The 24,864-nt window shown below is 36.8% G+C and overlaps 1 protein-coding gene across 4 annotated transcripts; it reads left to right on the top strand.

Moving 5' to 3' along the window:
* The first annotated feature begins 54 nt into the window (after positions 1-54).
* ST7L (suppression of tumorigenicity 7 like) lies at positions 55-24,357 on the top strand. Of its 4 annotated transcripts, none has more exons than XM_026077205.1 (16): positions 55-197; positions 815-897; positions 1,899-2,064; positions 2,676-2,730; positions 3,403-3,518; positions 4,909-4,987; positions 5,822-6,024; positions 6,591-6,688; positions 7,346-7,460; positions 9,214-9,286; positions 10,021-10,123; positions 13,334-13,388; positions 13,551-13,643; positions 16,482-16,621; positions 23,159-23,242; positions 23,803-24,357. In XM_026077205.1, exons 3-15 carry the CDS (start codon positions 2,058-2,060, stop codon positions 23,210-23,212), a joined length of 1,191 nt encoding a protein of 396 aa, XP_025932990.1. In that variant the 5' UTR covers positions 55-197; positions 815-897; positions 1,899-2,057; the 3' UTR covers positions 23,213-23,242; positions 23,803-24,357. The 4 variants fall into 4 exon arrangements, with proteins under 4 accessions (XP_025932990.1, XP_025932987.1, XP_025932988.1 ...); XM_026077202.1 differs by having other exon boundaries at positions 56-197; positions 13,238-13,388; XM_026077203.1 differs by having other exon boundaries at positions 60-197; positions 5,822-5,976; positions 13,238-13,388.
* The last annotated feature ends 507 nt before the right edge of the window (positions 24,358-24,864 follow it).

Raw genomic sequence — 24,864 nt, forward strand, 5'->3', positions numbered from 1 at the left:
GGGCCAGGCCGGGGGCGGCGGCGGCGGCGGGGCCTGCGCTGTTAAACTTAGCTTGAACCCGCGGCGGCTGGATGCGGCTCCCCAGCGGGGGTCGTGCCTGTCGCGCGGCTCCCCGGTTGGTGGTGCCATACGCTGCTAGATTTCTCTCGCCGCCTCTTCCCGCTGCTGCTAGCCTGGATGAGGCTATAGAGTGACAGGTGGAAAGATCACCTCTAGTTCTAGTTAGAAAACATGGCCAGAGTGATAACAGAACTGCGTTTTCCTGTGAATACCAAGAAAGGGAATCTATATAAGATACAGAAGACACAATGTGCTAATATGTCGTACTGTGCAACACTATAATACATATTAATTTTGGCTCACTTTTTGTTATATTTTATATCTTTGTTTTAGTGTTGCGCAGGAATATGCTTTTTCAAAAAGTAAGCTTCCTCAGTGTCCTTGTTAACACTGAATAGAAACTTGTATCCGAACAATAACTTTCAGTTTTAGATTAAAATAAAATAATGCATTAAAATGGCTTGTTATTATTCACCAGCCATGCAGATAGTTGAAATCATAGCCGCCTTTATCCAAGCATATGCACAGAGATTTTAAGTGGCATATATAACCTAACTAATGTTAGACAGTTCCAACAAGAAGGTGACAGATGAAAAGGGTTCTCTAACAAAATAACCGTTATCTGTAACGTTACTAAGGCGATGTTGCATTATATGTTTGCATAGTATTTTATACAGTATTGTTTGTTTAAAAACAAGTTATTTGTGTTTTTTGGTTCTGCTTATAAACTCTTTGGTTTTGTTTCTCTTAACAGTGACTGTATTCTTAAGCACTTTGACACCAAAATTCTACTTTGCACTTACTGTGACTTCATCTTTTATTTCTGGACTGATATTTGTAAGTAGTTTGCTTCCCCCCCCCCTTTTTTTTTAACATCTTTTGAACTTGTTAAGGTGAAATGCAATAAACTTTTTTTGAACAGACTCTAGAGGGTGCCTTTGTACTACAAGGGAACTTACTGTTTAGTATCTCTTCTGGTGTATTGTAAGCACTCTCTTACTATGTATCCTGCATGTTTCAATAAGTCTTAAGTAACCTGTGCCTGTTTTAGGAATTCAGGCTTGTTTTAAGATGTGTGTGTATATCTATATCTGTATATATGGAAATTATGCAAAATATGTTTCTTAAAAGAAAAAAAAGTGGATTTTGGGCAGCAACTACTTGTAGTAATGTTTCATAACAAGGAATACCGTTTGTTTGAATGTGACTTGTTTCTGCATGCTAATGGAAGTACTCAGATAAGTTGGTCCAGGGCTGACAATATAGTATAGTGCTTGAGGACTGTGATAAGCAGATGCTTTTAATAGCATAAAGAGAAAGACAGTAGTGCTTTTGATCCAAAATTTCTAGTAAGTGAACTAGATTACCGTTGCTTAAAACTTCCCTCTTAGGAGTTTGACTGGCAGAACATCTCAGTTTAACTCTCCATTTTGTGCTTTATTTTTTAGATTAATTTTGTAAAATGAAAAAGCTACACCCAGCTTGTGATTCTTGCCTCTACGTCTAGTTTCCCCATACTGCACACTTTGGTATTAAAAGATCCAAGCACCTTCTGAAATGGTTTAGAATTTAGCTTAATAACTCGGGGAGGGGGAACTCATGTTTGATGAAATTTTTACTATTTTTTTTCGGTCTCTTTCATGTTATGTGGGAGATCTTGCATGACAAGACAGGCATGAAACAGTTAATTGGTGTTAATTTGTATGTAGATAAGTTCTGTCTGTAGTCATTTGCAGGGGACTGTCCTTGCTGTTCACAGTTTGCTTTTCGTTTCTTAGGTTTATATTGGAAGAGTGTTGCCTAAGGAAATTTCTGGTGCTTTTTTACTCTTGTGACAGGTGTTCGAGTGGTGGCATTTCCGAAAATATGGCACATCTTTCATTGAGCAGGTATCTGTGAGTCATTTGAGGCCCCTCATTGGTGGAGCAGAAAACAGCCCTCCAGCACCAGTAGCATTCTCAGCTAACAGTGGAGAGAATGAAACAAACAGGCAGAATATGCCAGGTGATTGTTAATGCATCCCTATGGTTTTCATTGAGCTTCAAGAAGGCCTTGTTCAAGTGAATTTATTTTTCTTTTGGATGGTTTTGATTCTGCATTAGTGCTTACAGTAACTGGAGAAAGGCCTACATTTTACCAATGTGTTTTATTAATAATGGTAAAAGAAATTAAGTGATACATAATATGTTACATAGTATCATTAATCTAAAACATTCATTATCAAAAACATCATTTTCAAAATATTACACGTTTATCTAGAACTGTTTCAATAAGAATAGATTTTTGCTATTCTTAATACGTACAAGATAAACATTGCATGAATGTGCATAGCAGTGTTTAATTTTTCCACTGTGTGCTTTTGTATGATGGAAATGCTGGGGGGAAAAGATCCATGGGACAACAGAAGTTTAGGGAGCAGAAAAAGATCATATGTGTTTAAAAAAAAAAAAAAAAAACCATAACTGAGATGAAACTGTATAAATCTCAGATTAAAACCAGTTGTGGGATTTGTTGTTGTTGAAGTAAAACTGTGTAGTTACTATATTTTAAAGTCATGGTAGTATTTCTTGTGCTCTTAATTCAGAAAGTACTTTTTTTTTTAAATCTTTTTTCAGAGTGCAAAGTGTGGCGAAATCCTCTCAATCTTTTCAGGGGGGCAGAATATAGCAGGTATTAATAATCTTATTTTTCATTGCTAGTTTTAAAATTAGTCTGGAACGTATTTGTTGTGTTCCCAGAGCTTGCAATAATACTATTGGGAGACAGTAAGACCTACAAGATTATAGGGGTGAAGTTTGGACTGATGCCAGTCCTGTGTTTAAAAAGCACCTATCCAGACTTTGGCAGTTTCAATGTTAAGAATGAGAATATTATTGTAAACATCATCAGATTTTCAGAGTAAAGTAGGAGAAAAATACTGCTGAATTTATTTTGTTGTTCTTTTTGGAAAACTCTAGGAAAATGATGGTCTCACAGCTGTTGAGTTATTTTATTCAGATGTTGAGACAGTGATTCTAAATCTGAAATCTCACTTCTTAAACTAATATAGCCATGCTGTAAGTCTCTGTGCTATTTCATAGGAAAAGGTGCTTCTTAGGTAGCCAGTTCCCCAGTCATTTAGAACTTTGGGATCAAAAAGACTTTTTTTTCCTCTGCAGGAAGCCTTCTGGCAACCTGTACAGATCATGGAGCAGTAGTACTTTGAAAACTTCTGGTTAGTAGCCCTCTCCCTTATTAATAAGGTTTCTGCACTAGCTTCGGTTAAGCACATCAGATATCCTCCTTGGGATCAGCATTACCATTTACTAGCAGCACATATTACTGAAATTTCTTTTATTAAAGGTACATGTGGGTGACTGGGAAGGAGCCTCTTACATATTACGACATGAATTTGTCTGCTCAAGATCATCAGAACTTTTTCACATGTGATACGGATGCCCTTCGGCCTTCAGATACAGGTACCAATGACATATGTATGAGATATATATATGAAATGTGTAAAGCGGATATTTTTAATATATGTCAGCATAGCACAAGCTATCATATGAAACAGTGCTGTCTCCATGATTTTATTATAGTATTCCAAATGTTTAGTGCAGAAAATGTACTCAACCTGGTTATTGTCAGACTAGGTGCTAACTATTACCAATTTGTCAAGTTCCGAAAGCATTACTTGTCAGCTAGCTGTGACATGTTTGATGTGTTTTTACTTCACAAATGGAGTGTATTGTCTCGCTTACTAAGCCAAGACTAATATTTTGTTTCCAAAAGAGAACTTGAACATTTTTCCACGTTATTCTTGCTGGACAGCAGAAAGTTTTGTTCCAAAAGAAACATGCATAGGTTCTTCAGTTTTCTTATCATACTTGAGATAGGCCAGATATTTATTTCCATGAATGTAATGTTCTGGAGTTCTTTCAGAACTGTTATTTTGTGTGAAAGCTATTAATTCTGCCTAGAAAATGGTAGCTGTAAGTAAGCTGTCTTTCTTTTGGTTGAAGTTGGCTCCCAGTTTGGGATCCCACTTTTCTCTAGTAGAAACATATGGGGAAGGGTGTAGAGATGCTTCACTGAACCTTTTGTTTGCTCTTCATCTGACTAATTTTGAATTTGAGTTGTAGTAATTCAAATAAACCTTTTAAATAGGTAGATTTCATCCTTTGTTTTTAATTACTTCTTAGAACATCTTTTAATAAGATGATAAATGATTGTATTGTATCTTGAACTGGCTTTGCCATGTTATTCCACTCAAACATGCTTTGTAAATTTAAAAATAAATTGTTTAACCCTGTATGATCTGGTTGTCCAAACACTGAAGTATGAAATAATAACTGTGCAACACACATCTTACTATATCAACTTTCTTTGAAGTTCTGTTTGAAAGCTTAAATTAAAATTCTGTGCAGGTCTGCAAGAACCTGTGTTTAACAATTGCTCCTGCCAAGCTTTCAACAAACCTTGTGAAATGTTTCCAAAAATCTGTAGCGATTTAGAAACTGTACATCTGCCTGGTTGTGTAAGCTGCCTTTTGTTTCAGTTTAGGAGTTCTTAAATGGTCAATGAATAATCTTCTTTTTGGTATTGCTATCTTGGATTAAATCTGTGACATAATCAGATGTTGCAAGATTCTGCTTCTTGTGGTAGAAGCTCGTGCTGGAATTAAAATGCTTGTTTACTCTTCCCTATAGCAGTTGTTTAGCAAAGGTGAATTCGCAAAAAGAAAGCGAATGTTAATCTAGTAGAATTGAAACATAAACAGCCAATATTGCCTCAGCTTTTCTGATTGGTTAACTAGGTGTTAGCCTGCATTTCTGTTCCTCACCAGCCTTTTAAATGTTTTTGCAACAGTTATGCAGAAAGCATGGAGAGAGAGAAACCCTCAAGCCCGGATTAAAGCAGCTTATCAAGCTTTAGAATTGAACAATGAGTAAGTTTAGAATATAAGTTAATTTTCTTTATTTCCGGTGTGAAAGATTAAATGGCATAATATTGACCACAGTATCAGTTTCTTGTCCTAATTATTTAGAATTAGCAAGAGAAGTTTCTAAATACTTTAAGAGGGATTTTTGCGAATATGAGAATCACACACGTGGCTGTCAGTTACACTGAAGCATTGAACTATGTTTTAGAAAAAGTAGCTTTTGTTCTCCCTTTTTTCTTAGAAAAGTTTGGGGTTTTTTTTAATCTTTGTATCAGTAGCAATAACACAGGAAAACTCATGCTGAGGTGGAACAGCCTAAACTGAATATGAGAATCTAGGTGTATCAGGAATGGCATTGTGATAGTACTGTATTGGGAGTTCATAGATGATGTTGTTCTAAGGGTTTTAAATATACTTGTATAACACAAACCAAAAAATTTCACTTACTTCTGCAATCAATTTTGTTTTGTAATCTGGTCCTTTTTGTGTAAAAAGGTTTACCTTTTTGTTTTAGAAAACAAACCAATAGAACAAAAAGGAATTTCACACAATTATCACAGCATTTTAAATATTTAATGGAAAATAATTTTACTAGCAGTTATAACTTTTTTTTTTTCTCAGAATGTTTATTTTGCCTTAAAGCTGAAAGGTTTCTGTTTTCCTGGCATTCACCATTTGAACATAACCAGTGAATATTATGGTACAGCAGTTTACTATTGTCAATGCTTAGATACTAAACACGAGCAAAAACTCCCTATTTCGGAAGCTTTTTACGCTTACTCAAAAATATTAAGCTTTTTGTCCCTTAGAATATTTTGTGTCTTTTTTCTGCTGTTACAGCTGTGCAACTGCATATGTTCTTCTGGCTGAGGAAGAAGCAACAACTATTGTAGATGCTGAGAAGTATTTTAAACAGGCTCTGAAAGCAGGAGAAACAATTTACAGAAGGTCTCAAAACTGCCATTCCCAAAGTCCTCAGCATGAAGCACAGCTGAGTAAGCATTTTGAACCAGATAAACAAACACCTGTTTTTCAGCAGCAAAGTAAGATGAAAGTTATGATTAGTGATTCAAGTTTAATTCCCAAATCAGTGTAGCAGTTCTTACTGTTTTAGCTATGCTTAGCATGACATGCTGTGTGATCTTTTGTAGTACCAGAATAAACTTAGAAAGTGGTAGTTATGCTATGTATTTGTCATAGGTTGTCTTGTTGATGCTCCTTTTATTCCAGCCAACATTTGGGGGGGGGGGGGAGTCTAATTTTTTTGCCGTTTAACCTTGTTAAAAGGATTTGCTGACATTGGTCTAGATGGGCTTTGGTTGGGACAGCTCTATTAATTATTTTATACTTTTACATACGGTTAGGGAAGAACAGGTTCTATGTTTTTGTTTTGTTTTTTTGAGAGAGAGAGATTTCTATATCTTCATTTTAGAGGTGTAGAAAAGATGATGACAACAATCCTGAATGTATCTTTACTATTTTGGTTCTACAGTCAGTTGCACCTGGATTAGCTACTTTGAAATATTCCTGTTAGAGTGTGTGTTCATGTTTATTTGTTTTTTTAAAAGGATTGTAACTGATGGACTAATTTTCCATTTTTTTTAATCAGGAAGAGACACCAATGTATTGGTATATGTGAAAAGGAGGCTAGCTATGTGTGCAAGAAAACTTGGAAGAATAAGAGAAGCTGTAAAAATGATGAGAGATGTAAGTAATTTAAAAGAAGTGTGAGCAACTCCTGATGTTTTTCAGTCACGTTGTCCAAACTGGTCATGTAAAACTCCCTTTCTAGGCATCATAGTGAATCTAATTGAATTATTTCCCAGTGAGATTTGCATATCATGATGGATTTACTTACTGGGGGGGATGGCGATGACAATTTTTTAGATTCCTGTATCTAGAAACTAAATTTTCACATTATATAATGGCATATGTTCACAGTTTTGCTGTCAAGTTTGCTTCACACTTGGGTCAATGACTAACTTATCAAAATAGCCAAACTTTGTACTTCATCGTATTTCACTCTTACCTTTTGCTTGCCAAAGATGTATCATAAGTTGTTATTACACAAAAATATACTGACCAAACCAGCCCACTGGGAGAAACATGCCAATCTGGGCTAAAAGTATTGTGTATGAACACCTAAGTATACTTGTTTTCCGGTAGATGAATGCAGGCAAAAAAAGTGACCCCTTTAAGGTAGGGATGGTGCAGTACTTTTGGTTACATGCCTGTTTTCAACACTGCAAAAGAACAGGGCATTGACAAAGCTTAAATTATTGTATTTTTTTCTTAACTGTTTCAGGAGTTCAAATAAAATACTATATAATCATACCTAATTTATTTCTCTTTATTGATTTGCAGTTAATGAAAGAGTTTCCACTTCTTAGCATGCTGAATATTCATGAAAACCTCCTGGAGGCACTGCTGGAATTACAGGCTTATGCAGATGTCCAGGCAGTTTTAGCGAAGTATGACGGTAAGTAATGTCTATTGGAAAAATACTGACGTTTATGTATAATTGTATAGGTGAGGGGGCAAAGTGTGTCTGTTCAAAAGCCAGGTGTCTACCAATGTCTGAGCTAGTTGGCTAGATTCCCCTCATCACCCACAAAAGGCACTTTTAGAGCATGAGTCAGGTTTTTCCATTTAAAATGATGAGCTCAAGATGGAGTTATCCGAATTTAGGCAAGCTAAATTACATACGAATTAAGTATCATGTTCTTAAGTTACCACTAATCCACAAACAGATCTTGAAGTTCACTTTGCCTCCACTCAAGGATTTTTTTTTTTTTTTTTTTAATCTCTTCTAGATCCCTGGTTATGAATAGTTCCATCAGCCTTTTTCAGTTGTCATATAGCCCCCTTAAAGTATTTGATGTAGATAGGCTGAAAAAGGTAGCCTTCCTTTCTGTCATCCTCTGGTCTTGTTCTGACTATTCTGTAATACTGAGTCTGCTTGCCAGAGACTGGTGGTGTACAAGCTTTTCTCCCTTAAATGACAGTGGTTTGCTTTCACTATGCTTCTGAATCAGAATGTTGCAGGTGTTGCACAGGTCTAGATAAATGTTAATGAAATAGGTACTTACTTGTCCCCAGAGTTTTGCCATGTAGCTAACACCCAGGTCATTAGTGTACCAAGTGCTGCTGCCAAAACTGTCCCTTTAATCATCTTCAGAATGGAGGGACGTAGAAGCAGTATTTTGTGGCCAGCGATCCATGCCCTTGAGAAGTCAGTGTGTTCTCTGTTGTGTCTCAGTTCTTTATTGCTTCAGGGAATCAGAAGTATGATGTTCTTGCCAAAATCCTGTGCCCCTGTGTGTGGCCACTTCAGCTGTGTGCTTGTATTATTTGACCATCCATGCTTTGCTGTACGGGTTCTTATTAATTTAACAAAACCATTTGCTCTTTTGCCAGGATGTCTTTGTTAATGTCAGAAATTGTGACTTTCTTAAGAAAAGGGTGCTCTGTGTGGTGGTTTTTTAAATTTAATTTTATTTATTTATTTATTTACTTAAGCAAAAGGCCAGGATGGGATTTACCAAAAAACCCAAGAGCTATATGACTATACACAACATGATGCTTGGGAATGAGACCCCAGGCTTTGTCTGCTTTTAAAGTAAACTTGTACTGTGAAGTGCTAACCTTCTAATCTATAATTGTCATCTCAAACTTGGCCTCAGAAGTTGTTCTACAAAGCATCAAACTAATAGATACTTTTCCCATTGAATTGGAAAAGAATGGAAATTGCATTTTCTTTTAACAATTTTTCTATCTGTCATGTAGTTTTTTTGGTCAGCTTCTAGTCAGTGTCTCTTTCAATATTTTGTAAAACTCTGTGTTTGTATACAGTTGCAAAATGAGGTGAAGATTAAAAGCTCATTTTAAACCTCCATGGGTTAATATAGGGAAAATACCTTGTTCTCAAGTGTCTATTTAGGCATGCATTTCTCTTTAAATCCAGTTTCAGCATCTTGGTGTGTTTAGAAGAAAGAATTACTCTTTCCAACCCAACTGCAACTCTGAGTTTTTGATCTGAGACTGACTGGTCACCAGAAGACTGTGCTTAGTGGCTAAGAATTTCAGGGTTTCTAATCATAGCTGAAATGTTCCAGACGTGACATTTATTATATGGTATACCCAAATAAAAATCTTTAAGCTCAAAGGAAGTGGGTTTAAAATGTTTGTCTTACTTTCAAATGTTACAGTTTAATTATTTTATTTTATCATAGATATTAGTCTTCCAAAATCAGCAGCAATATGTTACACAGCAGCCCTGTTAAAAGCCAGAGCTGTTTCAGAAAGGTAAGCAAGCCCACTTGTGAAAACAGTGATTTGTTGCTAATCTTGGATTATGCTGTAAAGTGTGAATTAAAAAGATCTAAATCCAACACATAGTGCTTATATTTCTAAAAATAATAGCTGTGTATTTATACAAAATTCTTTCAATTTTTATTGTTTTGCTTTTCTCTTGAAAAATAAACTTTATGGACAAATAGTATGCTCTTACTTTGTGTAAAATCCAGGATAGTTGAACATAATTAAAAAAATTTTTTAAGCATCCATAAAATTAATGCAGGTAAAGGGATTATCCAAAAGCACATATCCACAGATGTACTTTTCTATAAATTAAGTTTTCAGTATTTCGCTTGTGATGTTCAGCAGGTTTGGGGGTTTTTTTGTGTGTGGATTAAGTGCTTGATATTCGTGGAAGTTCATATTGGCATTTGTTTTTTCCTGATCTAGTCCTCAGGTGATTCTAGCTTTTCCTCCTTAGAAGGTCATGTTGCAACAATCTAATTAAAGACTGAGAACTCAATTACCTTAGGTGATTGACATTAAGTTTCTAAAAGGTTAACATATCTTTGTCATTTTGGCATGGATGCCAGTCAAGATACCAAAACTAGCCTTTGCATTTGTTTGCTAGAAGGGTTTATTTTTCATTTTTGATAAATCAGTCAGTTCTTGGTGAGTTCCAACTTTAAACAAACAACTGGTTAGCATTTATCGATTTTGTTCTGCATGGGTTTTCCCTTCAGGTTCTCCCCTGAAACTGCCTCCAAAAGAGGCCTTAGTACAGCAGAAATTAATGCTGTGGAAGCAATTCACAGAGCTGTGGAATTTAACCCTCATGTTCCAAAGGTAAGAGTATTTTATTTCCTGTAGGACTACTTTATCTTCTGAGAGAAGTCATCTTATGTTATTGTCTTGTGGTTTGAGCCTTTCTAACCCTGTGCTTTTTTGAAGTTGGTTATAACTCCAGCCCTTGAGTTGTTTGTATCATAAATGTTTGGCTCTAATTAGTTGTTCATAATTGGTAGTATTCAATAGTTTTGTTACAAAAAAGTTTAAACGCAAGTTAAAATTTTCTAACTTGCTGGAAAATCCAGTGATGTATTGCTGAAGGCCCTTTGGGTAAGCTAAGTATTAGTAAATATGAATTTAGGTCTTTCAAATCCCTGAAGCCAAATTAAATTATCCAAACAATAACTACCCATAATACTTCAAAATACTTCTTTCTATTGTATTTAAAGCATGCCTCCAGAACTCTAATTATTATTGAAAGATCTGCAGTCACTTATTTTCTTCATCCCTGTGTAAACAAGATTAAGAACCTGTATTGTTACATGCTGTAACTTAATGTCCATCATTACCTGAAGTAGCCAAGGTAATAGATTCCACTAAGCGTTGTGTGAAAATAAAATCTTTTCTTGCTTTTTACTGTGCTAGTATTGGTTATGCATTCGGTTTGAAGTCTTGAATGTAGAAAGTTGGCTTAGTTCTGGACATAATCCTCTGCAAATAATCATGGAGGCCAAATGACTATCGCTGTGAAGGCTTGAATTATCCAACCACTCTATTCTGTCTGCCTGTCCAATCTAATAGAATGTGCACTGAGAAAGCTAATTGCTGGGAGAAATTGCTGCTTGTTTGCATGACTGATCAAGAGCGTAGCAAGTTCATTTCAGACAGTCTCAGACAGATTTTTCTTTACCCTCTGCCTTTAGGGGAAGAAGATTATAACGCATTATCATTATCTAAAAGTTCCTTTGTATATCCTTCAGTTGTTTCAGGAGCCTCATGTACCTTTTTTAAGAAGTTAGATACCATTTCAGGCAGTCTGCTTGCAAAATATGTTTGGTAGTTTTACAGACAATCAGGAAACTGATTCTGAGTTGCAATACTGTGATCTCCTCTTCTAATTGCATACATATCCAGATTTCTTCTTAGTTTTTTATTACAATAGCTCCTTGAAACACCTGTTGATAAAACTGCCAGGCAGAATTTTACTGTTGCTGGCTACCTAGAGTATGGGCTGTAGAATATTCGTAGTCAAAACAAACAAGAAAAAAGAGGAGAGGAAGGTCACAAATAAGTGAAGTAACTTACCCAATACATTATGGTGGACTAGTGGGGAAGAAAATCTAGTTTCTAAATTTGCAGTCTGTCCTTTCCTCTGAACTAAAAATGAATGAATATGTGAAGTGTAAATCTTTGTTCTTGTGTCTAATTAAAGTGATTGTCTTTGCAGATAACATCATTTTGCATAAGGAAAATAAAAATAGTGTTTATTTCTTTTTGCTCTGAGTTATGCTTTTACAAGGATGGCTTTTGTTTGAAAAGTTAGGAAAGCATTTTATGGTGCTACAAAATGATGCTTTTAAGCCATTTCAAATGGGAGATCTGTAGCTACATTTTGATAATGTGCAAAACATTCTTTTCCAGTCATCTTCTGAGTATTTTACAAATTTTAACTGGGTAAAAAGACTTTCTTAAATCTGCAAAAAATATATATATATATATTCTTTTCATACTAATACCTTGTCCGTTTTATGGTTATAAAAAAGATATTAAAATCTTCTAGATCCTGGAATTTTTTCTGTTCATGTGGTAACTTATGGGTGAAGAGTAGTTAAACTCCGAAGCATGGAGGTTAGCATTAGTATGTTGAGGCTATACTTGCAATGGGGCTTCATCACCACTATTGCATTTGCATTCCCCTACTCTTTAAGCAGTTAGTACAACTGAAAACTAGGCACTGCAGAGAGCATGAGGAGTCAGGTCGAAGGTCAGATATTTGAGACCATTTTCCCACAGCAGCCCTGTGTGAGTGATCCTTTACTGTGTTTAAAAAAAAAAAAAGAATGAAGAGGATTAGTGAGGATTAGCAAGAATATTACCCTCCAGAGTGTAGGCCCAAGGCACTAAGAGAAGAACCTAGCCAGGCAGTAAATGTGCTTTATTTGGCCAGGGCACAACCCCTACTACATTCCTTCAAGAATCTGAATGGGAAAAGTTAAGTCCTCAAACTGGATTAGTAAATAATCTCATAGTTTGTGGCATCTGCTGAAATAAATCGGTGAGTTGGCTGCATTCTTACACTTTGGGAGACAGTCAAAGGAATTGCCAGCCACATTGATCAAAGGTGTGGATTAACTTTGGCTGTTATTGAATGAGACACTATATGCTAGGAGAAGACAACTCCTAAGTAAATACTAGAGCTGGAACTATCATTTCATGCTTCTAAAAATTACTTATCTGTTTTTAAAAGCTAAGTTCAAAAGGAATACCTCTCTTTTTTTAATATACAATGAAAAAAACAAAATTGCATATCCTGTGTTTTAAGGGAAATGGAAAATTTATTAATTCTTGTAGTCTTTGGCTCTTTTGTGCATTGTGTATCCTGCTCATGTAGGAAGAAGGCTGAAACTGAGAAATTCTGAAATCAGAGATACTTGTGGTAGCACAGCAAAACCACATTAAAACCACGATTTGCTGAATTTTGCTCGATTCTTCTTCCTTTCGTTAGCATGCTGGCACTTATCACCAATTTCTGATTTGCTACTGATACTTGAGAACTAACAAATATTTAGCCTCCTGCATTGAAAGTGATAAAAGTGAGTAAAAAATACTAGGGTTTTTATTAGCCTAAACTTGCAGCTCATTGCTATTGTACCAGCAGCACTACATTTTATGCATTTTCTACAAAAACTTTCATATTTTGCCTCACTGAAGATGCATTTTTTTCCTGATACTCTGCATGTGAAAATCTCATTTTAAGAGCCTTATACACTGATATTTCTTTTTTTTTTCCTTTTCCCTTTCCTGTGCAAATAGATGCTATTTCTTCAACAGACAGAAGTTGGTCTCTGTGCGATGTGCTCTGTTATGCCTCAAATAATCCTTCATGTTTCACAGTTAGTAAGGATTTAAGAATATTTCGTGTAACAAAGTGCTTTCCACTTTTACTTTCAGTATTTGCTAGAAATGAAAAGCTTAGTCCTACCTCCAGAGCATATTCTGAAACGAGGGGACAGTGAGGCAGTAGCATATGCTTTTTTTCATCTCCAGCACTGGAAGAGGATAGAAGGAGCTCTAAATCTGCTACATTGTACATGGGAGGGCAGTAAGTATCTTTGTTTTCATTGGGTGTGGTTTTTTTTTCTTTTTCTTTTTGGACAGTAGACTAATCTCTTTGCCTTTATTCACCTCAATCACAGTTGGTTCTCTTTGTAGGAATCTGGTTGCTTGGTTTAGCTATGAATATAATGTCACTCTCTTTTTTCAGCGTTTAGGATGATCCCATACCCGTTAGAGAAAGGCCATCTTTTCTATCCCTATCCGAGTTGTACAGAAACAGCAGACAGAGAACTGTTGCCAAGTAAGTGGTTTGTAAGCATCGATGATAAAACGTAACTTAAGGAAGTATTCAGTTTGTGTTGTTCTGTATTTACCTTACTGTGGTTTCTGGCTTGAGCTCCCCATGAAGGGGATTTAGCTACTTGTTGATGTCCCTCCCAAATGTTCCTTAAGCACTTTACATGTGCATGGGGATAAATGTTAGCTTGATTCTGTAATAACCTAATAGATCCTTCCAGGAGGAAATTTCCATGTGTGATACATCCAACCTGTGTTTTCCCAACTTTGAGAGCAAAAAAATGGACTAGTTCTTGAAATCACATTTAAAAGTCATAGATTTGGTTACTGTTGCAGAGGAGCTGTTTCCTTTTAGCAAAGTGTAAATGTGTAAATGCATGGTTCCAGTCTTACATTCAAGTATCTGGCAAAACCTGTTTGTGATCTTAAAGGAAGTCCTTGGTTAATCTTTAGCTTGAGAGAATGTTTATTGGTTTCTGTGATTAATTTATTGGTGCATATTCATCCACTGCATAGTATGCCTCCTGGAATTTTTTATCCATTTAGATCTTCTTATGGATTTATACTAACACTTGACACTGAAGAGTAAGTGCTCTTCAACTGTCTATTACCTCAAGATTATTTTATGCAAGTATGAGCCTACATGTTTTTTGTTTCTGTAAGGCAACCTGAAAATAAACCATTAGGACCTTCGCTCATTATGTCTGAGAAAGTAACATTAATTTAGATAAGAATTGGACTCTTAATTGTATGTGCTAATAGAATTTTTTTAAGGTTAACTTTTATATCATGAAGAAACACAAGTCCCAGAGGACTGTAAAGGGCTACTGCAAAAGTACCAGCAGACCCACTGAGACCACAGCTGTGGAAAAGCAAACCTGCACATACATATTCCTATTTAAATGCCTGAAGTTATATTTAAAATGTGTAATTTAAATTTGCCCCCAGACTGCTTTAAATTATTCATTTCTCACTTATGCAGGATATTGCACAAGGAATTCCTGGGTTAGTGACTAACCCTAAATTGTAGACTTCCCAGCATAATTAAACACCAACACATGCACATATTTCAACACGATCACTCACGCATTCCTGTTATGTTTTAAATATAAAACTACCCATAAATAAAATCATCTTAACACTTTTATTGCACTACTTCCTCGAGAAATCTTGACACTTAATTTTTTAAACTTATCTATTTAAAATAACGTTGGCCAAATTAATGATTCAAAGACCCTGAATTGGTCTGACTAGTAACAATTCCCGAATGGCTGTGAACATATAGAATTGTTTTTAGTTGTCCATATGTATTTTGGATTTGATTCTAATATCTCAGTGTAGGAACAACTGGTGTAAAAAGAATCCTTCTCTCTCTCTCCCTCTCTCTCTCTTTCTCTCTTTTTTAATCCTTTCCTACTACTCAGTAGTAGACAGCCATTCCTTTGTTTGCTCGGTAAAGAGTGCATTGCTATCATACTGTATCATAAAGTAGCAGGACTGGTTGCTTGTTAAGAAGGTGAACTGATAATCTCTGGGATATCATTAAACAACTCCGACTGGCGTTAGACATGGAACGCTGTGTGTTCTACAGCGTTGTGTTCCATAATCACAGATGTAAAAGCTAAACAAAACCAAGCCCTCTGTCATTGAGTTATAGGCAAAGGCACAAGTCATTTTTGCTGGGGTTGCTTTTATAGTGATAACTTTTTTTATGTGCCAGCATTCAGAAACAGTAACTGGGAGGGTGAACTGTCTTTTTCTTCCTCAGACTTTAGTCTGCTGCATGTTAAAAGCCAAAAAATACAGGTACAAGAAGAAAAACTAGTACAATAAAAACAAATAATGAAACAATTATGTTTTCATTTTTTCTAAAAAGGCTTCCCTAAATTTTGCTTTTGTAGATTTAAAACCAGCTTGTGAAGAAATATGTGCAACCCTTTCATAATTACTTGTGTCTAAAGAAACCTTTTCATTTAAAAAAACCTTTCAGAATCATTGATAAGTCAGAACTGCAGGTATTCAGAGCCTGAAAGTAATTACAAATTCACTAAACAGGTCCTCAGCTAGTAATCAGTTCTAGTGTCTTGAGTGCTGAAAGCTCCATATGCCAGCCTCTTAGGCTGTCTAATCACCTTCTTTTGATTTCATGACCATAGATTGGAAATTGCAAGGAACTGTTATATGCAGAATTTATAACCTAGTTCTGGTGCTGTTTTCTTTGAGATCTGCTCTGTCAGCTGCTTGAAAAATGTACTGTAGTCTACAAACCAGAAATCTTTGGGAAGTTTTACGGAGCTACCTTGTGTGCACGTACGATCTGATGGTTGTTTTGGATTTACTGAACTTAAGGTGGACGAGTATTCCATTAAAATAGGAGAAGCAGGAAAACTGAAATATACTTGAAAAATGAATGCTGTTCTCCTTAAATAATAGAATTAATGCTTCAAAAGGTTGAAAACACCTGAATTGCTTAAATTGGTCTAAGTAATTTGTCTGGAACGTGTATTTTGACAGCTTGTAAATTTTATAGCTCTTCCCTCTGTCCTGTTAAAAGAGCAGGTATCAAAAACTAAGCCTGATGAAATGCTTTAAAAATAAATCCCATGCAAGTGGAAAAGAAGATTGGGAAGAGAAAGCTGTAGTGACTGTTAATAATAAGCAAAGGCATTTAATGTCAGGGAAAAACTTTAAAAAGTTTGAGTAAAGTACTGGGACCTAACATTTTGAGCTGCACAATAGTTGAGTCCACACTTGCGCCTTCTGTAAATGTAGAATGGAGTGTTTAATTCAGAAATCTGTCCTTGATTATCAAATATAAATATTCTTAATATTTTCCTTTCAGCGTTTCATGAAGTCTCCGTTTACCCACAGAAGGAACTTCCCTTTTTCATCCATTTCACAGCAGGCCTATGTTCCTTTTCAGCAATGCTTGCCCTCCTTACACACCAGTTCCCTGAGCTGATGGTCATTTTTGCTAAAGCTGTAAGTATTGTTTCTGTCGTGGGGCTTGCTTAGAGAATTTGTGGGATCTTTGGAAGTTCTGAGGTCCATGGTCTGTGGTGCTGGAGGCTGTAGTCAGTCTCGTGCTCCTGAAGGTGCTGTGTGATTTGTGTGATGTTTAATAGAACTGGATTCATAGCTTACCAGAAAAAACTGTGATTTTTGTGGTGTTTTTTTTTTCCTCTTTGTTTTGGTTCGTAGTCGTGTCGTGTTCCCCCCCCCCCCCCCCAATTTAATCAGGTTACTCCTGAATGCCCATTGAATGCAATGCAGCTCTGGCTTCTACTGTCTCATTGACTTGATTTTTCAGCTTAAAATTCAAGCTGGAAGTAAAAAATCTTTTGCATTCTGATTTAAGAGGCTTTTCCAGGAGCCAACAGGAGTTAAAATCCAAGCCTTGAGAATGTTTAGATTGTAAACTCTCTGAGGCAGAAACTGTTTAAATCTGTATCTTGTATCATGTTGAGGACATTGTGCATAACAAATAAAACTTTGCACATTCTCTATAAGCCGTTTGACTTGCTGCTGCTTTTTGTTATCTTGCAAAGGAATGCTCTACAGTGAGCAGTGATGGATGCTCCAATATTTACAATAGCAATTGTAAAATCTTCCTGTAAGACATGTTATGGCATCAAAGTTGGAAATCAAATAAAACCCTGTAACATTTTCTTTAATGTATTTCCATTTTACCCTATTTTTCTCAACCTTGCCTTTTAAAAATCAGAGATACCAACATCCGTGCAGCAGATGTTTGCAGTGTCTCACTACGTGTCTGCTCAGTGCTTAATACAGGAGGTGTTAGAGCTTGTGCAGGAAATTTAGACACAATCATTTATCAAATGGTAACTTCTTAGCTTCTTTCCTTCTGCCATATGCATTATTACTGTTCTGTAAACAGGGGTGCTAGTCTTCTAGAATTCTGCTTGGGCAGTTGCTATGTTCTAAAGGTGCTACTACAGAGAGGCTTAGTGACTTGAGTTCTTCCATACAACAACAGTTTAGCAAATCTCTGCAAAGACTGTATTTTGTGTGAGTCAGTGGAACGTTACTGAGATCTGCTTCGCTTGCAAGACACAAAACTAGTGGGAGAATGCTACCTTGTCCTAAAGAACTTAGCTATGGACAGCTTGGACAGCAGTAAACAGCCTGGTTTTGAAAGTGTCTAAAAATGCTACATTGCAGTATGAATGACAGGCTTTTGCTGTCTGTGTTCTCAGGATCCTTCTGAGATCCATAGGAAAGTACATAGTGGTGGGTCAGAAAGCAGCGATGTCATTGCAACAGTGGTTATGTTGTGAAATATTTAAATTGTTGGAATGCAGAAACATAGTTGTGTCCCTTCACTTAACCAATGGATTTTTCCAGCAGAATAATGAAGAATCTGCCTGTGGAATTCAAGTCCACAAAGCTTTGTTACAACCTTATAAAAATGAGGTTGCCGGTGGAACCCAGGCTTTTGTATGCAGTGGCACATGTTATAATGGTCATTTGCAGAACTAAGTATTCAAACAACAATTGGTGTGGTTACCATAGTAAAAGGACTTCTGCATATGTTAAGCCTGTGGTCTTCTGATCCTGTTTGTCGCATTCCCACTGCTGCACTCCATCAAGCTCACTGTAAGGTCTTTGTAGCAAGGACTGTCATTGTAGTGATGTCTCTGTACTGTAAAGGGGTTATGATCCATAATGAGGCTTCCTCTATATTACTGTAACAGAAATAAGTGTGTCTTCAAAATGGTGATTGTAGAGGAGTGAACTTCTGGCTTAAATGTGATAGTCTGTGAACTTTCTGTTGTCGTTTGAACTGGGTGCTAAGATACAGAGATAAGGTGACAGGTATCAACTGGAGCTGTACAAATGTGGCAGTGTACTCAATCTCGTCTTGCTCATAACACTGCATAGGTTCCGTCTTACCAAGTGCAGCATTTCTGGCCTGTCTTGATGAAGCCATTTCTTCATGAGAAGCGTGGGCCATGAATCACCTTATGTCCCTTTGTAAGAATGTATTCAGTGACAATTGAAATTGAAATTTGGGTGAAATGAATGGTATATTTTGACAGAAAGTTAAATTGTTAGTATAACATACCATGGCTTTAATTTGCACTTTTATGGTATCAGAGGAGCATTTCAACACCTGAGAAACTTTACCACTGAGCTTTGTGTTGAATGTGGATTTTATTCTCATAGAAGATTGCAGTGTGAGAGCTACAAAAAATAAATTGGTAACTGGAGATTCTAAAAAGTGAGTAGAAAGGCAGACTGGACCCCAGAAAAAAAGATTTCTTGCTGAGCAGTGCAATCTAGTAGCATTAAGCGAATGGAACTGACAAGAACAGTTGTAAATTAATCATTCACTTCCAAGCCAGCTGCTTCAAAAGTTAGTTAACTGTCACTTACCTTTTGGAAACTAGACCAATGATTTTTATATCCAGTCTGGTTCCAGTTACTAGATAGGGGATTGTGTCCAGTGTAGTTAATACATGCGTTCTGGTTCTGTCATTCTAATACCTATTCAAGGATGGAAATTGGACTTTACAATGGTAACCAAACTTTTTATCTGGATAAAGTGCTTTGATATATTCCTGATCTGTGCTGTTTTAAATATATGTCTGCTGTTGAGGCAGTTGTTCCTATGGATGCCTTCTGTGCCCCTCTCTTTTCTTCCTCTCCCTCCCCTTTTCTTCTTCAGGTTTCTCTTCGTTGCCTCTCTGTTAACAATGCTACTGGCTCTAACCTTGGCTTTCCTTGAACTCTCAAAGCTCTGCTGTCTTACCTCAACAAAGAGGGAAAAATGGCACAGGCAGCTTCCCCTCCCCTCTTCTCAAGCTATACCATGTAATGCCTTTGGCCTTTATTGAACTATGGATCCATAATCATGCAGTAGAGTGGAGTGCCAGCTGAAGAGTACTCAACTCTCAGTGCATTATTTATTCAGGCTTTGCTAGTCAAAAGACAGGGTAAAAGAGTTTCTGCTTTCTTGCTATTTTAATGCACCAGGTAATGGAGACCTAGGAAACAAGCCCTTTTTTCTTAAGAATACATTGTTCCTAAAACATTGGCTTTGCTAGTGACTCTAGTCTACAGTGTCCAAGTCATGCAGGTCTGAGAGTGGGGGCCCCATTTCCACACAGTTCTGTTGATCTTTATGTTGGAAAATGTGGTTGGACATGCCAGTGACAAATTTCAGTGCTGCTCATAATTGGCTGGCTTCATGTAACTAGGGTCTAACTATCTGCTTGATTAATTCTGTAAGGACTGCATTAGCAAAGTTGTATGATTTCCAAAGAGATACAAGGTCAAATGTTACGCTAACAAAGAATCGCTTGGTGAAGTTCTCTCTGGGTTTCTTGAACCAAAAAAAGACTTTGTGCAAGTTAGCTGGTTTTGCATAATGGCATTTTGAATGTCAAGTGACATGTTGTCCAAATGCAGGGAAAAAACTCAAAGGGTTTGTTCATTTGGCAGCATATTTATTTCACTTATTTTCTATAGGAAAGGACAGATAATGTCTGTTCAGCTGAAAAGATGATCAAGAAGCATGCATATCACTGCATAATTTTACCAACCAATTGACCTCAATGGCAGGTACAGAAAAGGGGGTTCTTGCCACTTAGTGTGCTAGCTTAGTGCCAGCGAAAGTGGAAATCTTGAGATGGAGAGGATAAGTGAATTCCTTATCATCCTACTGAGGTTGACACCATCTTCTGCTATTTTAGATGGGATTATTTTTAACTTCCATTTATAGTCTAATGACTAATATTCTTCCTTTTTTAATTATTAAAATATTGTACTCCCCCCCCCCCAAACATACTGCAATAAAACAATTATTTGTTTTATCTAGTGTCATACCTGCAGGTAATTCTAATATTTTAAGCTTTCTAAATTAAAAATTGTTTTTCATGATTTCAAGCATTTTTTATGATACTATTGAGATAAAGATATTTATCTCAATAAAAGTAAAGATACTATTGAGACTGAGATAAAGTTCAAGATAAGATACTTAGTGCTTTGATCTCAGTGAAAAAGTGATACAAAATACATTTCCAACAAATTATTGGAATTACTGAATTTCCAACAAATCTAGGGCACAGTTGTAGGAACGACAATGGCAAAATATCATATATATGGAATTTTTCACTATAATCTCTTTGAATGACTTAATTCTGACTGCTTAGATTACATTTGAGTTGTTTCTTAATCAAGCTGTTTCCAGCAATTGAATATATATTGAGTTGCATGACTCTAAAGAGCTTTAAAAAGTTGAATACCTTTCTATTGACTTGAAAAGTCTGAGTTTACATATTTTCATTTGTTAGTGCTTGAGTTTGTTTCCTCCATAATAAATCACAGGGTAAACCTTGGCAAATTGCTAAAAATATTCCAAGTGGCCAAAAATCACAATGAAGCATTTGCTAGTTCCAATGTATACAATGCAATACACCATCAACAAAAGTCTTCAGCACTGGCACCTACTCTGATTCAGCTCCCTTTGAAATTGATGGCAGTCTTTCCGTTGTAGTCACTGGCCTTGGGATCAGGCACCAGAAGGATGTTAGTTATGTTTTATACAGGTGGAAGGGTTTGCAGACATTAGGGACTGATATTTCCAGAAGTGCTGAGCATTTACTGATCCAGCTAGAGCCAACTGTGCTTATTAGTTCTCTTGAAACTCAGACTTCTCAGTTTTACTGTTCCTCAACTAGAGGAAGATGTACCCTGCAAGCCATTTTAGGTGATGACAATGGAATGTGCAGCAGTAGAGAATACAGTATGATCCGCAAAAAGAGTGCGTACCCTCTCAGTGTGTGTTGTGGTTAAGAGCTCAGCCTTGCAGGTTTTTCAGATAACTTCTGATCTGGAGAATCCCTCTGTTACTGATAATCTGGGGCTGCTTTGTTTCTTAAGCAGGTGCTGTTCAGGATTTTCTCAGTATACAGAAGGGAGGAAGCACAAAAAATAGATGACATTAATATATACAGTTCACTGAGTAAGCTGAAAAATATTCTGTCATACATAACAATTTCTGTCAAAACTGCAGGCAAAAGGATCTGATTCTTTTTCTATTTGGTATGAATTTTTAATAATTGCATAGATGGAGAACTGGGTAGTTCTGAATAAACTTGCAAAAGTCATGTTGCTCAATTCCTTCTATAATGTCGCATAAAGACACCAAAAAGTCTTCTCTTCAAGAAAATTACAGATGCAGAGTGACAGCAGGCCCTGTCAACAGTCTTGTTAGAAGTGCCTGAAAACAGCTAACATGCTTACCTTCAAAAGAAATATATCCCATTTTATAAGGCCTAATTATCTTTTTTTCCAATATGTGCTACTAGAATAGATCATTATTAGTTAATATTATTGAAAAATTTGCAACAGTGTTCCAGTATCTTATTGAAAGCACTTCCTTGTGCAGGGAATTGGACTAGTTCTGAAGGCAATCCATGTTCCAAAGTGTTTGATATAGATTGCTTGATATTTTCACAGAAAAGAAAGAAGTCATGGGACTTAAATTAAAAATTGGCTATTTTTTGTGATTACAAGATTAGGAGAAAAGATTTTTCTTGCTCGTTGTTCCATAGCTACCCATTAGAGCATTTCTTGCTGTTTTGCTGATAGCAGCCATTGCTAGAGACAGAATATGGGACTAAACAGACCCTAGTCTGGCAAGTCCTGTTTTCTGTGACACTCTGCTTTGCTTTCTGAGCAAATCCCCCTACCACTTTCCCCAAAGCTCATTAAGTGAGACTGGAGAATTAAGTTTTTAGCCAGCTGCTGAACTTTTCATATTTATAAACACTTGAGTCTTTTGCTTATCTAAGAGAAAATGTGTATAGTTTGGAGATGTGCACTTCCCTGCCAATGTGTAATGAGTGGTTCTACACTTCACAGAAAAAAAGCCTGAAGTTTCCTGTCACAGCTGAGTGTCGATGCCAAGGGCAAAGGTTTCTTGCCTTGCTAATCTACATCTTAACTCATGCACTTAATGTGAAGGTGCCACACGCAAACAGGCAGAGAAGAAGCTAGCTGCAATGAAAAGCTCCTGCGCTGTTGTGAATGTTATGTTTTAAAAGCCTTTTTAATGTAATATTTGAGGTTATGATATAAGCCAGGAGGGCCAAAGTAAAGCCCTCAAAGTAAATGAATTCTGTCATTGCTGCCTCATGGAAAGAGGGTTTGTATGAGGATAATGCGAGTCCCACTGAATAATTGGGGAGATGGGTTGGGAGGGTGCAGGGGAGTTTGCACCGTTTGTTTTAACCTAGTCTTTATTTCTGGAACTGTTTAGATGGCATCTAGAATACAGATCCTGTCTGGAAGCATGGGCTGTCCTTGCTGGATTCTCTGTTCAGTCTTTATACGGTTGAATCAATGACCTATAAATAATACATGCCTGAATAACTAAGAAAATATACTACCCTCCTTTCCAGTCCGCATAAAACTGAAGATGTAGAGCTTAGAGCAGTTGGAAGAGTTGTAGCATGTAGAACTGCTATCCTAACTCATCCTGGTTGTGCCTAGGTATTGCGAGTTCTTTGGCCTGTGAGTGCTCCCAGCGTTCTAGCATCCAGCTGAGAGTGGACTGTATCGTCTAAGCACGGCGGGGTGAGTTAAGGTTTGAGCCGTGACTTCCCAGACCTGCCTTTTCTCCCCCTCCTCCCCCCCCCCCGCCTTGGATTTGAAGTCAGATTCTTCTTTGTAGTAACACACTATAAGCTGTTATCACAATCTTACTGAAGCTATTCGGTGGCTTTAAGTACTGTTCAGATAAAAAGATGTGCAGTTAAAGCAGAGAGTTTTAAGGTCGAGTTTTGTTCCCCAGCCACCTTGTTGTCTCATCAGCTTTAAGCCAGTCTCAACCTTTATGCCTCCATTTACTAATAGCAAAATTGTAGTAAAGCTTTGTATATGGCAGATGTTGAGGGTTCAGTGTTGTCCTACAGCTGATGGGTGTGGTGGTTTTTTTTGGGGGGGGGGGTGTATAGAAATCTGTTAATATTTTCTACAAGCCTATTTCATGGCATCAGTACTGAGGGAGATGTAGCTCTGTATTGTCTTGAGGAAAGATGCAGGATTTTTTTGGTCATACCTTAATCCTATAAAAGTATGTTGTTTTTTTGAAATTGAGTTCATTTTTTTTTGTTGTTGTGTTCTCTTTCTTCCAGTTCTTTGGGACTCTTCTTTCACTCTTCAGCTTCATAATGGAAAACACAGAGGTCTTCATGCTGTCTAGTCCCTGGCATCAGCTGACTCCAGTTTGAGTGGAGCTTGCTTTTCATGATAGCTTGATTCCGTTGATCTCATGAGCATCACTTCCAGCATCCACTGGGTGTGGTTAGCTGACATCTGGATGGGGGGAGGCAAAGAAAGCTGTGTTATTCAAAACGGTATCTTTCACAGGCTTCTACACTGGTAACGATGCTTAATGTTATGAATTTCTCTGACCTTAGAGCCTGTAATCATCTAAGGAAATAGTTTTTGTTGAGCAATATCTTATTGCTCTCTTAATCACTTGTACAACTAGAAGCTAATGCTTACTTTGTAAGAAATGAAAGAACACAAATTGAGCAGATGTTTTGAGTATTGACACTTCCTTCTCAGCTGCAGATGCAGAAGATAATTGGCTTCAATTTGATTTCATAAGCCTTTTTCAAAATACTTGTTAACAGCAAAGTATGGTTCTGCTTTCTTTATTAAAAGGTTGCTTCTTAACACATTGAGTATGTTGACTTCTTAGGCATTTGTTTAATATAGATGATACTGTGCAAACAAAGATGTTTCTTCTGTATCCTGTAAGTTTGCATTACGCAAGGAAATTATAGTATAAATTCCCCTATTTCATATTATTATCTCTTTAGATTTAATCGTACATCTTTTGTCTTTCAAATCCCTTTGCCTTGAAGAACAAGATGGTTTCTGTAACTGCCAAAGTGATTGTGGTATCTGCATGGGAGTCTCCTTGGGAGACCTGGGCTTTCAAGTGTTAGTCTGAAAAGTACTAACGTTGTTGATACCAAGACTTGAAGAGAACTAAGATGAAGAGCACTCTTCAAAGGAATTACTTGCTGTATGGACCTGCCACAAACATTTGTTTAGAGCAGAGGTAAAATGGTAGCTGTGGTTTGAGGTAATTGGTGTGACCTCCATTTTCATTCTCCCCCCATTAGAGAAAATGTCTACTTCGTATTCATGTCTGCTACTCTGTATTGAGGAAGCAAAGTCCTAGG

Source organism: Apteryx rowi, unplaced genomic scaffold, assembly GCF_003343035.1.
Source record: "Apteryx rowi isolate R43461 unplaced genomic scaffold, aptRow1 scaffold_45, whole genome shotgun sequence".
NCBI classification, from domain to species: Eukaryota; Metazoa; Chordata; class Aves; order Apterygiformes; family Apterygidae; genus Apteryx; species Apteryx rowi.

Coding starts and splice junctions, on each gene's coding strand:
- ST7L (XM_026077202.1), top strand. Junction 9,287..10,020: donor GCCAGAGCTGTTTCAGAAAG/GTAAGCAAGCCC, acceptor TTTTCCCTTCAG/GTTCTCCCCTGAAACTGCCT. Junction 13,389..13,550: donor ACATTGTACATGGGAGGGCA/GTAAGTATCTTT, acceptor CTCTTTTTTCAG/CGTTTAGGATGATCCCATAC.